This window comes from Botrytis cinerea, chromosome 17 (genome assembly GCF_000143535.2).
Source record: "Botrytis cinerea B05.10 chromosome 17, complete sequence".
Lineage (NCBI taxonomy): Eukaryota > Fungi > Ascomycota > Leotiomycetes > Helotiales > Sclerotiniaceae > Botrytis > Botrytis cinerea.
In genome coordinates this window covers 15,546-29,259 of record NC_037326.1, presented here as the reverse complement: position 1 = coordinate 29,259, position 13,714 = coordinate 15,546, and the positions used below count along the sequence as shown (strand labels likewise).

At 30.9% G+C, this 13,714-nt stretch overlaps 3 protein-coding genes across 3 annotated transcripts; 1 reads left to right on the top strand and 2 right to left on the bottom strand.

Annotated features, from left to right (window-relative positions):
* Positions 1 to 1,400: 1,400 nt before the first annotated feature.
* On the bottom strand, positions 1,401 to 2,719 carry BCIN_17g00065 (hypothetical protein). The gene has a single exon (XM_024698255.1). The coding sequence runs from the start codon at positions 2,523 to 2,525 to the stop codon at positions 1,923 to 1,925; it is 603 nt and encodes a 200-aa protein (XP_024554072.1). The 5' UTR covers positions 2,526 to 2,719; the 3' UTR covers positions 1,401 to 1,922.
* Positions 2,720 to 2,850: 131 nt separating this feature from the next.
* Positions 2,851 to 5,019, top strand: BCIN_17g00060 (hypothetical protein). The gene is made up of 2 exons (XM_024698254.1): positions 2,851 to 3,983; positions 4,033 to 5,019. The coding sequence occupies exons 1-2, from the start codon at positions 3,081 to 3,083 to the stop codon at positions 4,804 to 4,806; spliced, it is 1,677 nt and encodes a 558-aa protein (XP_024554071.1). The 5' UTR covers positions 2,851 to 3,080; the 3' UTR covers positions 4,807 to 5,019.
* Positions 5,020 to 9,656: 4,637 nt separating this feature from the next.
* Positions 9,657 to 12,268, bottom strand: BCIN_17g00050 (hypothetical protein). The gene is made up of 2 exons (XM_024698253.1): positions 11,865 to 12,268; positions 9,657 to 11,813 (listed from the first exon to the last, which is right to left on the bottom strand). The coding sequence occupies exons 1-2, from the start codon at positions 12,183 to 12,185 to the stop codon at positions 9,870 to 9,872; spliced, it is 2,265 nt and encodes a 754-aa protein (XP_024554070.1). The 5' UTR covers positions 12,186 to 12,268; the 3' UTR covers positions 9,657 to 9,869.
* Positions 12,269 to 13,714: the final 1,446 nt, after the last annotated feature.

Below are 13,714 nucleotides of genomic sequence, written 5' to 3'. Positions count from 1 at the left end.
AAAGCTAATAAATTGTTATTAATAAAGTAATAGATTATATATTAGTATATATAATGAGAGAGATTTCTTAGAAATATAAGTAAATCAAAGGATTCTATAAATATTATAGAATTTCTAAAAACTAAATTAAATATATAAAATAAAGAACTTTATAATGATTCATTTATAAATTAATCCAGCTTTTCGATTCCGATTTAATATAGTATATCAATTCTATTTTTTCTTTTATTAATCGAAATAATACAACCTATTCAATTAATTCAATTAATATAATTTATTTAATTTATTCAGATTTCGAATTTTATTTATATATAATTGATATCAATATATATTAATTAATGGGGATTCAATAATCAGTAATTCTATATAAATATATTTAACATTTCGGATATAAGATATAATAAATTCAATCAAAATTATAATATAAATTTTATACAGATATAGTTCCTATTTCAATCTTAAGTATTTAGAAATCCGATATAAATGTTCGGATATTATTTTGTATTTCCAATTTTATATTATTAATAAAATTATAATAACTATTAAAACAATATAAATTTCAAAAATAGTAATATGAGTTTTGGGAATAATAAAAGATTCAATAATAATCGAATACAATTTCAATAATTTCAAATGTATTTTCAATAACAAATGTAATTTTAATAAAATCTTCAGTTATTTTAAAATAATATTAATAAATAAGATCAATTTGTTATTATAATATAAATATAATTTTTTGAGTATAATTATAATAAGGATTAATTATTAAATTTATTAAAATATCATAATTTGTGGAGTGATAATTAATAAAAAAATTAAATAATAATTAATAAAGAAGAATGGTTGTTTTATATTTATTTAATTTTAATTTTAATTATATAAATATTCCTATAAGAATATAAGAAATAATCTTTGAAAAAGGTATTTGATATACGAATACTAATATATTAAAGTATTTTAGATATTTATAAATAGTTTTTATATAATATAATAAGAACTTCGTTTTTCTTTCACATTTCCTTTATACCATTTAGGTTCTAGTATTTTAATGTTTCTATATTAACTATTTGTGTTCTTCTAAGCTAATTAGTTTCTAGTTAAAAATTATATTTTAAATCCTATATATTAGGATTCAAAATTATAATATAAAAAATAATAACTAAATTTCTTCTTTTTAAGACTTTTTATTTTTTATTTTCTAAACTTTTTTTTAATCTTTTCAAAATCAACTTATAATAAAATCTATATAAATCTATATAAATCAATTAATTTAAAGAATAATTGAAATGGAATTTCAAATAAATATAATTCAATTAAACTTTTATTTATACATCTTTTTAGATTTTTGAAAAACTCGAAATTGAAAAATAAAGACATAATAATTAATTAAAAAGTTTTTTTATTAGATTATTATTCCTCTTTTGAAATAGGTTATTATTAGTATTGATTATTAAAAAGATCCTAGGAATAATAGTTAAAACGAGTGATAATTAATTAATGACTTTTTAACTAGGTTACTATTTTCTTATTGAAATGAGTCATCACTGATAGTGACCACTAAAAAAGTCCGTGAAATAATATTAAGGTGCGATCGGCTGGTAGCAGTGCTCGGTGACTGGAATAACAAATAGCATCTATATTACTTACTAGTGCTACCACCTGTCCACCATAACTTGCCTCATAAGCATTGTATATCTCCTCATGTCTCCTCGTTCATCCTCACTTCTCTTTATCCCTCCACACCCAAATTCTCCCTAAACATTACATTATGCTCCTTGACATTCGTCCAGGATTGATGTTTGGCATCTGATATCAGAAAATCGCAAGGTAGTTGCACATCAATTCGTTGCATATCATCGTCTCCCAAAATCTCTAGGTTGTATATGTATGCATTAATAATCTCCAATTGCTTAACTGCAAGTTCAACCATTTTTCATATTCCGCATCGTTGTAGACCTCAAAACCATCCTGTGTGTTCGTCTGCAGGAAGGAAGTTCACGCAATCGTAATTTCGTTATACCTCGCGGAGCATTTGGATGTTTTGCGACCTTGCGATTTGGTCGTAGGTTGTGCGAGATGGATAGGATTGGATCTCGTTTTGGGTTTTCGCGTCGGAGATTCGGATTGGATATAGTCTTATTGGCAGGTAGAGGTAGAGGTGCAGGTATGAGCGAGGCGACACGATCTGTTTTTATGAGTTGCGATGGATCGCTTTGAGGAGAAGATAAAGTGGATGATCTTATGTCGTTTTGAGGAGAGGATGAAGATATATTTGGCGATCGTGTTTCAGTTGTAGAAGGAGTCGGTGACATCCATGGAGATTCGAGGCCTGCGCGATGATAAAGTTCAGCTCGAGTTCGCCATTTTGGTAGTGGTGGTTGAGTGTCAGAATTCAATAGATCATGCAAACGAGAAGATATTTGCGAACAAAAGATCCTCTGCCAAGTCGCTTTGTATTCAAGAGTCTCGGGGCGTCCTTCGGGAGAGGGCGGCGCTGTTCTTGGGGATAAATTGGTTGATATCATTACTGTAATAGTAAATATCGCTGTGGTGAAGCATTGTGTCAATGTGGTCGTTGAGTGTTGTGTTCGCCGAGTGCCATGCAGTGTAGATGGATAGGAATTAAGGGATATAAGGTATCGTATAGTTTGCGAAATCAAGACGTTTATTCAGATAACCTTTTCGTAGGTATGTTATTAGATTGCTGGTATCAAAGTTCACTGACTGCCCTGGCCTCAATTGATTAGATTCTGAACCTGAGGCATAAATTACGATATCACATGACATCGCGCTGAGGGGTAATCTGTACTTCGAGCTTCGAACAAACAATGAACAATAAACAATAAGTTTGGAAAGTATCTTGCTTTTATCTGCTTGAGCTTTGGAAAATCCAATTAAGCTCTCAACCACACTCTACACTTATCGAGATCATTATTAGATCGCTTCTTCCTAAGCAAATCTATAAGTTTATCTCATTACCACCGCACTTGTGACTCAACATCACGACCTCGCGAAACAAACGAAACACAAAACTCTACTTACGACAGCTACAGCTACAACTGCAGCTGAGTTTTGAAATAATGTTCCAAGCACGGGATGTCCCTGAGTTACGGTCGCAATCTACCACTGCACCAAATACTCCCGAACCTGAACCTGAAATGATGGTTGATACCATAGAGGTGAATGGGGATTTTGCTCGATTGATTCCTCAAAATCGTTTGGCTCAGGAAGCTTTCAATGAGGTTGTTTTGAATATGAAAGATGTGAATGCAGATTTTAGTTCTCATGCAGCCAAATTCATTCATGTAGATGGTCTCAGGTCAAAGGAACTAGTCAGCTTCAGCGAGTCAGATTCTTCCAATACAGGCACCAACACAGGTGTATCCCTCTGGACTGGATTTTATCGTCTGAACCTGAATCTGCTGCCTGGTAAACCTCTCCTCGGATGGATCATCGGCACTGGGAGAGATATTCGACCCGCTGACTTTATCATTTGCAAACAAGGTGCGCATCATGTTCATGGTAGACATGCTCGTCTTACGTATCATGAGGTATCTGGTGCTTTACTTATCCAATCTGACAAACGTCTCATTATTATTGATGGGAAAGACAATATCGTGAATGACAAGAAAGCATTGTTGGATAAGAAGACCGGTATTACAATTGGTGATCTCTCGTATGTCTTTGAATACACCAATCTGAACAAACGTATCTACTTTGACCAACTGAACCGTCTTCGACAACAACTCCACAACGCATCAAATTTGCCTTCATTTCTTGACCCAACACCAAGTGCTAAGGACTTCGTGTTAAACGACTATCTGATCAAAGACGCTTTTGCTCAAGGTTCTACTTGTTCCGTCCACATAGCAATACATCGCACTTTTGGAAAATATCTGGTAGCGAAGAAAGTTCATCGAAACAATAGGAACCAGCAACGTATAAAAGCAGAGGTGGAGATATTGAAATCTTTCGAACCTCATGTGAGTCATTCTCATTAGGTTGTAATCACTGGAGGCTGAAATTTCCTAGCCCCGGATTTGTCAACTGCAAGAAGTCATTTATCCTGGAAAAGATCAAAGTGTTAATCACGTCGAAGTTGTGGATGAGGTTTACATGATGTTCTCCTCAGTTGCCGAGGAAAATCTTGGGAACATTATTAAATCAGGTACAACTTTACCGGATCAGGTTCGAATTACCATTTTCCAGCAATGCATCTCCGGTGTGGTTTTCATTCATCAACAAGGAGTCATGCATCGCGATCTCAAGCCAGCAAATATTGGGTTACTCTCGATAGACCCACCAAAAGCTATCCTCCTGGACTTCGGCGTCGCGACGCGTGAGTCGGAGTCGAACGATCATTATGCGGGAACTATCCCATATCTAGCACCGGAAATAATCGCTCTCAAGAATGGTACTGCACGCCGATTTTACAACAAGTCAGCAGATATCTGGAGTCTAGGTGTAACGGCTTTTCAATTGATATATGGAGAATTGAGGATCTGGACACAAATTAACAAAAAGGTATACGAACAATTACATTCAAGACTAACCAGCACACCCGGCGATGACAAAAAAATAGGGAATTTTAAACAGCTAGCGGCTAAAATGATGAAATGGGAATCTGGGGACCGGATTACGGCTAGTCAGGCATTGAAAGACCAACTATTTTTGACAGGAGAAGGAGAGAGGACTGATAAGGCGTCAATTGATATGGCAAGGAAACGTCGACAGGGAGAAGGTGAGCGAGTAGTGGATGGGGACAGGGAAGAGACTGGTAACGCGAAACACATTAGGTTCACTTAGCAATCCCTGTGTTAGATGCAGATGGACTGATTGGGTTTTCATTGATTGATTTTCGGTTTTCGGTTTTCGATTTCGATTTCTCGAATTGTTTAGTCATAATATCTTTTAGTTTGATACGGGAAATTTTTTAGAATGAATGGATTGGTATTCTTATAGATAAGATAAATGAGGAATTTTCAATTTGTTTTCTATTTAAGTATAATAGTGAAATCAGGATTAGGATTAAAAGTTATATCTTTTATATAAGCGTTCAACTATTATAAATGTATATACTATAATATAGATTATAAAATAAATCTAATATTATATATTATTATAAATATCGGTTATGGGTTTTTTTTATATAAGAAAATAATATATAGTTTGTATATTGTAAATATCATTTATAAATTAATCTCAAATCTTATCAAATATATATACATAAAGTTTAATAATATTATAATAAGATTAAAATAATTTAGGAATTATAGTATAATCGATTCCTTTAGAATTAATCTATCTAATAGAAATGAATATTAGATTTTATATATTGATTTGTTTATAATATTAGTATATATAAAAGCCTATATATTTATATAAGCATTTGAACAATCAATATAAGATCCCGATTAAATTATAAAAGCAATCAGAGAAATATATTAAAGAATATCTATTTCAATATAATTATATCAATATATGATTATTTAGTAATAGTTCAGCTTTTCAGTTCATTATTCCCGTTTTGAATGAATATAAATATCAAAGTTGCTAATTTAAAATCTATAAATAAGATATTATTAGATAATATTATAATAAGATTCATAATTAGAAGAGAATAGTAAATGAGGAGATATTTTAATTAGTTAAACTATAATATTGATTTAGAATAAAAAGAAGGAAATTTAGATTATTAATAAAGTCAAAAGATAAAAGTAAAAGTATTAAATAAATTGAATTATGATATATAATATAGAAAAAGAAATTAATGATTTAAGTGATAATAATGATAAGAATGAGAGTGATTAGAATGATATTGAAAATCAAATTGTTTAAGATATCAAAAAATAGACAAGCGAAATATAAAAGTAATAATTATAGATATTAAATGAAATATTTATCATTAAAATAGATTTATAATTATAACATATTAAATAAAATAAGGTATTGAATTAATCCAAATATAATTTCATTGAAATATTTTATTATAATTGTATATTTGATATAAAGCAGTTATAATTAAAACAATTATTATATATATAAAATAATATTTTGAAGCATTTTTTAAATATATTAGAAGTGATAGATTACAAAAATGTATTAAAGTAATAAATATATTATAAAAATGAAATTGCAAATCAATGTTTATTTGAATTATTATAAAATGCTAAAACTATTAAGTATAATTGGATTTTTGTATATTTTATTCTTTATATAATATATAAGATATTATTAGAGAATTATATTATCGTAGGTCGAAAGTATATGAGGGGTAAGCATATATATATAAGTATAAGAAAGTAGACTTGAATAAATGATTAAAGGATTATATAAGTAGTGTGATATGTGATTTTGATTGAAAAATTATATGAGATTAATTTTCTTATTTTACAATTTGAGGGATTAGATTTCTTTTTATAATTATTCGTTTAGAATCAACTTTCTTTATTCAAAATCTCTTTTTTAATCTAATTATTTTTTAAATAAAAAATCTATTATTCCTTTTATTATTTCAAAATAACGATTAGATAATTAACTATTATCTTATCGATTTTATTTAATCGATTTATATAACTTTCAATCTTTCATTATTAAATTATAGTTCGAATTTATAATGAAATTACTTTACTCTAATTTAAATTAAAAGATATCAATATTATATTATATTATATTATTTTTAGAATAGTATTAACCTCATTAAAAACCTTTTTAAATAAATAAAAAGAATACTAATTTTATATTCTTATAATATTTAATAATTATTATAATTTTGAATTATATCAATAAATCTAAACAATTGAATTCTATTTGATAGTTTAATCAATCTATTAATTAATTAATTATTAATCGAGATTTAATTTAGATCTAAAAGTCCTTTATTTATAAGATCTTTTATATAATAATATTTTATATTTATATACTTGCTTTTATTATAATATATAATATTTTTAGATATAGCTTTTGCTATTGTATTATCTATTTATACTAGGAATTTTTTTAATTATATTAATTTAATTCGATTAATATTCTTTTTAAATATATAGCCTTTTTAATAACTAAATTTATAACAATTAATTTAGATTCGGCTGTATTTTGAATTATTATTAATTATAATTTAGTTTTTCAATTAATTGGATTATTTTTATACATAAATATATATCTATTAATAGATTTTGTAAAGCTTTTATTATTAGTATAATTAGAATTGCAAAAGCCTTTTATAAAACTATTATAATCTTTTTTATAAATTGTTTTAAAGCTTTTCATTAGAATTTTCTTTTTTTTTAATATTCATTGTATTGAATTTGAATATCAATCTTTTATTAAGATAATATATTAAAAACTTTTTATTTAATAAGTATTTCTTTTTGATATAATTGAATTTTTCTTATATATTAATATTTGTTAAATATTTTATTTGCTTTTCAAAATATATAAATCTTTATATATAATCTTAAAGGTTATAAAGAATTCAGTCTTTATAATTTAATCTTTATAATATAATTGATATATACCTTAATAAATCTATCAATTTGATTATTATATAAATATTTCAATTAATTCTAAATCCGTTTTATTATTTATTTATTTATTAAATATAAGTTTTATAATTTATTTTATAGAAAAATCGATTTCGATATATTAATTAAAAAGATGGATCTTTTTTTGAATTATGAAAAATAAGGGAATAGTTTTATTCTTTTTATTTCTATATATTATTATTATTATAGTTTACTTTCGATTATTTAATTATATTACTTTACTTTTGTTATTTCATTTAGTATTAATTATTATTATTTCGAAGTATATTATATCTATTATAGAATTTATTTTATTGAAATTATAGAAATTGTTATTCAAAATACTATATTTCATTTATATATTTATAATTAATCAAAACCATTCTTCAATAAATTTATAGTCTTTATAAAAAGCTTTTTGAAAATTATAAATATAATTAAAATACATCTTTAATTCGATTCGATATTTTACAAATCAATATATTTAAAACTTTTCAATATATTTCGCATCCCTTAATTCAAAAATATAATTCGTTATATTTTCTATCCCCTTATATTTAAATAGAAAACCTTCCAAATCCATATCAAAAATATATTCAATAATAATCTCTTCTTCTAATTCTATAAATTTATATTAATTCGCTCGAGTTTCGGAATATAGAATTGAATTATTTATTTTATAAATAAGAATTGTATAAGGGATATTATATAATTGAGAAGTCTTTTAAAGATTTAGTTTTTTATTATTTTCAATAGCTTTAATAATTAAAAGCAAGCATGCTTTTTTATTAATAAATTGCATAATAAATGATTAATAAATCACGTATTGAAATTAAAGGTGTAAATTGAGGTGAAAGTGATCTGCTCGATGATATGATCCGCTCGATGATAAATCACGTTATACATTCTACTAATATAGTGATATGTACAACTTGCTGTCTACTTCTAACAAAACTAATTACTAAAAATATATTCTATTAGTATAAAAGAGTAGAAAATAATAATGATTGTATAAGAAAAGTATTATAGGAGCTGCCTCTAGGGTCAAGTGGGAGTGTTTAGAGATTTCTTGAAGTAGTTTAGACTAGACTTCAAATAGGAATTTAATAAGATTATAATTGATTGTAATTTTTGAAATTATAATAATGAAATTAATAATTGTTTTTAAATGTAAAGTTTCATATTATAATAAAATCCATTCTTTATATAAATCTTTATTTTATTTAAATAATTGAAATAATCGATTGCTTTTAAAGTATTATTGTTTTTGAGCTATTTATTATAAAATATTAGCTTTATAATTACTAATACTTTAATTTATTATTTTATTTTAAAATTAATCCTTTAAAAGATTATTAATTTTAACAAAACCATTCTTACTTATTATATTATATCTTTTCTAGGATATATTGTTTTAAAAATTATATTCTATAATTTAAAATATCCTATAACTAATATTTATATATATATCTAAAGCTTTTTTAAGTATTTAATATTTTTTAATATATTGTAATTGAATTATTAAGATCTATAATATCATTATAGTTTATATATTGGTGATTCTATAGTCTGTTATTAATTCGTTGTAATATTGAGTTAGTACTAGTGACGACGATGAAAAAAGTCCTAGGAATAATAGTTAGAGTAATAGGAAGATTGGACTAGGATTAGAATGAATTTTTTTTTTAGTAGATACGTTTTTATTATTAATCTAAACTCTATATAGGGTAATCCAATCGATTTTACAAATAAAAAAGATTCGAACTTATATCTTACCTGTTAAAACACACCTCGCCTAAGTGATAATCAAGAAAGAATCGATGTCGCATAGTAAACATTGAAACCCAGAAAAGACTTTGAGATACTTCAATTGAATGATCCCATTGCTGGCTTGTGTTTATACAGTTCCTCGACTTTCTTTAGTTACAATTATAGCGTAGGCCAATTCAGTCCTTAATACAGCACCCGTCAAATAGTAGAGTAAATATCAAAAATGTTGTACAACACTTCTATCACCTAGTATTATATATATCTAGCACCACATACAAATCAACATCTAATAGATAATATTATAAATAAGCTCGCTCACTATACTAAAGAGATATATAATAAAATACAATCACAAAAGAATATTAGAAGGGTTAGATTAAAGTCAGAACGAAAATACGTTTTAACAGATGTATTTTTACTAATAATTTGACTTTCATATGAAGTAATCCAATCAATCTTATAAACAAAAAAAGTCCGAGCTTATGTTTTACCCATTAAAATATGCCTCGCATAAGGGGTAGGAGTCATCAGTTTAGATATCATATTTTCAGTGATTGACATTCACCTAACAAGTTGTTAGTTAATAATCAATGCCACTAAACCCGCAACAGTTGAATTGGAGTAGATTGCCTCTTTGTCAATGAGTTCTACAGGCTGTTCGCACTTGACAATGAATGCATTGATTGCGTCGAGTAGGGAAAGAACTTGAAGGCTATCAACCCCAATTTCAAAGAGATCAGTATCATCCTTGAGATCCTCAACTTCAAGATTCTCAGCAAGTATGTTGTAGATTATCTGGCGTAGTCGCCCAGCAAGCATGTCTTTTGTATGATCGTTCGCTGTTTTCCCGAAGCTCTTGGATTGTAAGACCTCGGCGTTGGTCATGTTCTGAACGCCAAAGACAGTACCGATGCTTCGCTCTGACAAAAGGACTTCCTCACCCGGAGCCTTTGTTTCTTTTGAAACAGAGTAAGCAATTGAGGAGCCCGTACAGATAAACTGATTGGTTTCTGCCCCTAGTGCAGATACGAACCGTTCAAGAGCTGCAGAAATCTTCTGCTCGACGATAGCTTCAATTGCCAAAGCCATCTTATCAGATAACACTGCGCTATTATTTGCTTCGCTCGACTTCTCATGAGCATTTTCAGGGAAGATTGATGACTCGACCACAGGTTTTTTCGAGCTCTGGGTTGATCGAGCTAGCCGTTCGTAAAGAGACTTCCACTCCGTCTCATAAAGTTTGAATACCGCATGACGCTGTACGGTATCCTTACTTGCACGTGGGAGAGGCTTTGCAGGGTCTGTAAGCATCACGAATCCCTTCATGATGCGGCCATGGGCTGGGCAGTTGCGGTTAGCTTGAACAATGCTAGGCCACACTTGATCGAGGAAAGCCTGCTCTTCCGTAGAATTCTGGGGGTATTCGCGTGGCTCAAGGAGAAGGGACGCTTGAAATTGGCCTTGGCCTCCAATAACTGCTGACAAGACAAGCGGATTTGCCTGAATGGTACTTTCCATGGTGGAAGGATTCAGTTTTTCTGCCGTTGTGAAAGAGATTATATCGTCTGCTCGTGCTCTAAAGCGCCATAATCCAGGTTTCAGAGGATGGGGCTCAAATAAATCGCCCAAAGAATGTTCTTCCTTATGTGGGAACGTTGAAAATACCCCTTGGTGTAGTTCATACTCCTTTTCTCTTATAATAGTCAAGTTTCCTAACCCGTCACGATCATCTTTGAATGTATAACCGAGAAGTGGGCTTAGAGAGATGTATTCCCAGTCCCGAGGGTCGTCAAGCAACTGGTGGGGAAGCAGAGCTGTTTCGCAAGACCCCATCAAAGTGGTAAGTGTGATTCTCTGGCAAAGAACGTCTCCGATCTCTTCTGGTATCATTCCACCTCCGTATACAATGAATTTCAGATTCTGGAGCATTTTTACACAATATTTATCATTGTTATAGCAATCTATGACAAGTGAGGGTGCCATTATTGCTCCATAGGAATCGGAATATTGAAATATTTGGCTAGCCAGGTCGGCTGTGAGCGGCAATGGGGGAGGCAGTACACAGATAACTCCGGCAAATAAAGCGATTCCCACAGTCCAATTGAGACTTGCGGCATGAAATACTGGCAGAGCGAAGAACACTCTTTTCCCTTGAACATAACTCAGAAATGTGGGTTTGTGACCAAGTGATGGTATCAGAAGCTGGGAGTCCATGCCACCGTAAGAACCATAAGTGATTGGCACGGGCTTTGGAATTCCAGTCGACCCAGACGTATGGAGAATGCAGAAAGGCTCATCTCTGATTTCTTCAAACGGTTTTTCAAATGGAATGACATCGACACGCTGCTCGTCCAGAAAATAGTCTAAGTTTGGGGTTGTAATCTTTTCCATCGGCCAACCTTGTAAAATACGGCGAGCAATGGGTAATGATTCGTTCGATTGAAGCAGGGCAGAGCAACCAGTTCGTTGAACTAACGATATATGTGCCTCGAGACTGTTTCGGTGGGAGGTAAAGAAAGCCTTGAAATCTTTTTGTCAGCTAATGGCTCGAAAACGGAGTAGGTCACTCACAATATGACCCGCCTTTGGAGCAGCCATTACCAAAATCATGTATCGCGGATCGAGGGGCCCCAAATAACAGAAAACCCGAGATTTTTCAGTCCCAAGCGTTTGTCTCAGCCAGTGAGCGCAGCGATTTACGGCATTTGCAACTGTTTTGTAATTGATATCTCGAAAACCATCTCGCATATTTTCAGTCCTCGCAATTGAATATAGGACACGTTCTGGATCCTCTGCTGCGATCTCGTCCAGAAGTGCAGGTGGTAGACGCCTTCCATATTGGGGCAAAGATGTTCGCCATTCTGACTGAGAACTCTGAACTTCTTTCGACATCTTGAACAAAGTGACTGATGAGTTACGATTTTGGACTTAATGCTCAATTGAGTATTTATATATGATATTGAAACTACCCTTACGATCCTGTAGAGCCAACTTATCCTGATGTTCCTGGATCAAAGCACCCCTTGAAATACACATTACAGAAATCATGATGTAGACACTACCATTAGTGATATCTCTACCGCGTTTCACACACATTATTAGTTTGCCGAGGCTGCAAAGCTAGGGTAAACAGAATTCTTCCACGCAGCCCTATGCTGAGGATGCCGACTTCTTGGCCGACAATCTAAGTCGCAGGAGATAATATTTTCTTACTCGACTTGGATTCTACCGCTTTGCCCACCCTCTCAGTGATATTGAATGAGAATTGTGCAGATACGAGGATTTTCTGATTGACATGGGAGCATCTAGGTATCCTAGTCATAACATGAATCTCGAGTCATCTCTCTCGGGGTTGTAATCTGCTGGATTAGCCAACTTCTGCTTCAGGATACGAGGTGAGATTGGGCAAGTGGGAGTGGAACGAGGAGGTGTTCGATAAAATCATTCTTGCTCACCGAGCTGTTTAATCTGTGAGATGGTGTAGGACTCACATAGGGGCCCAACTATAGAGGGGTAGGTTGTCGGTTGCAATCTGATCGGACTTGCTGTATTCGTCAGGGTTATCTCATGCAAGAGCCTGTAGGCTGTTAGGCCCATCCTAAAATAGGCATCTCCAATTCCTATTTACGGTAACTTATCAAACTTTTGAGATAAGTGCTCAATATAAACTTGGCAATGAGTAGCATTAATGCTGGCCGTCTGATACTTTGACAATGTGACCCATTGCAGGTTTTATTTACCCAATAGATTAACTATCAAGGGTCTGAAATTACACGTTTTGTGCAAATAATCTTATCTATCAATTGTTCATTCAATTGTGAAGAAATGAATCAATTGCGGATGTGTATGTAATATACACATTCTTCATTTTTGTTATTATATTAAGTCATTGCATATAAGTTATAAATTTATGTAGGTATCATCAAATCTAAGTTAAATGCAAGCATTTGAAGATAATTAACACACAAATCATTCGATAGAATTTATCGATTATTCGTCGGGTTAATTATCTGCCTCGGGAGTACCCGTTGTGCAGTCTCGGCAGTCTAGGCATTTTGGTTTATAATTTGCTTGAATATGAAGCTTTGTGGGGGTGGAGATAACGGATCTAGCTGAAAGATTCCCGGTAATGTTCAGTTCTTCTAGCGGCTAACTAGTTCTGAACCAGGGAAAGCGAATGGTCCGGGTAAGATTTTAGTGATATTTCTCACCGAAATCAATAAGCGGATAATATTTGATAATGTTAATTATACTGTAAGCTTTGATTGGTATGACAATGTCATAAGAATAATTTGTTTTCTAATCAATCGCTTGAAGAACCAACTATTGATGAGCTGATTATTCCCTACCTCGTTATTTGTGCTTCAGTATGCCTCTTCAGGAGCGAGGTCAATGGGTGGGGCTAAGTCCGTAAGCCGATA

Bases quoted from the DNA above. Each gene is read 5' to 3' on its own strand.
- BCIN_17g00065 (XM_024698255.1), bottom strand. From the start codon at position 2,525: ATGATATCAACCAATTTATCCCCAAGAACAGCGCCGCCCTCTCCCGAA.
- BCIN_17g00060 (XM_024698254.1), top strand. From the start codon at position 3,081: ATGTTCCAAGCACGGGATGTCCCTGAGTTACGGTCGCAATCTACCACT. The intron at 3,984-4,032 runs GTGAGTCATTCT...GAAATTTCCTAG, and splicing joins TGAAATCTTTCGAACCTCAT to CCCCGGATTTGTCAACTGCA.
- BCIN_17g00050 (XM_024698253.1), bottom strand. From the start codon at position 12,185: ATGTCGAAAGAAGTTCAGAGTTCTCAGTCAGAATGGCGAACATCTTTG. The intron at 11,814-11,864 runs GTGAGTGACCTA...AAAGATTTCAAG, and splicing joins CTCCAAAGGCGGGTCATATT to GCTTTCTTTACCTCCCACCG.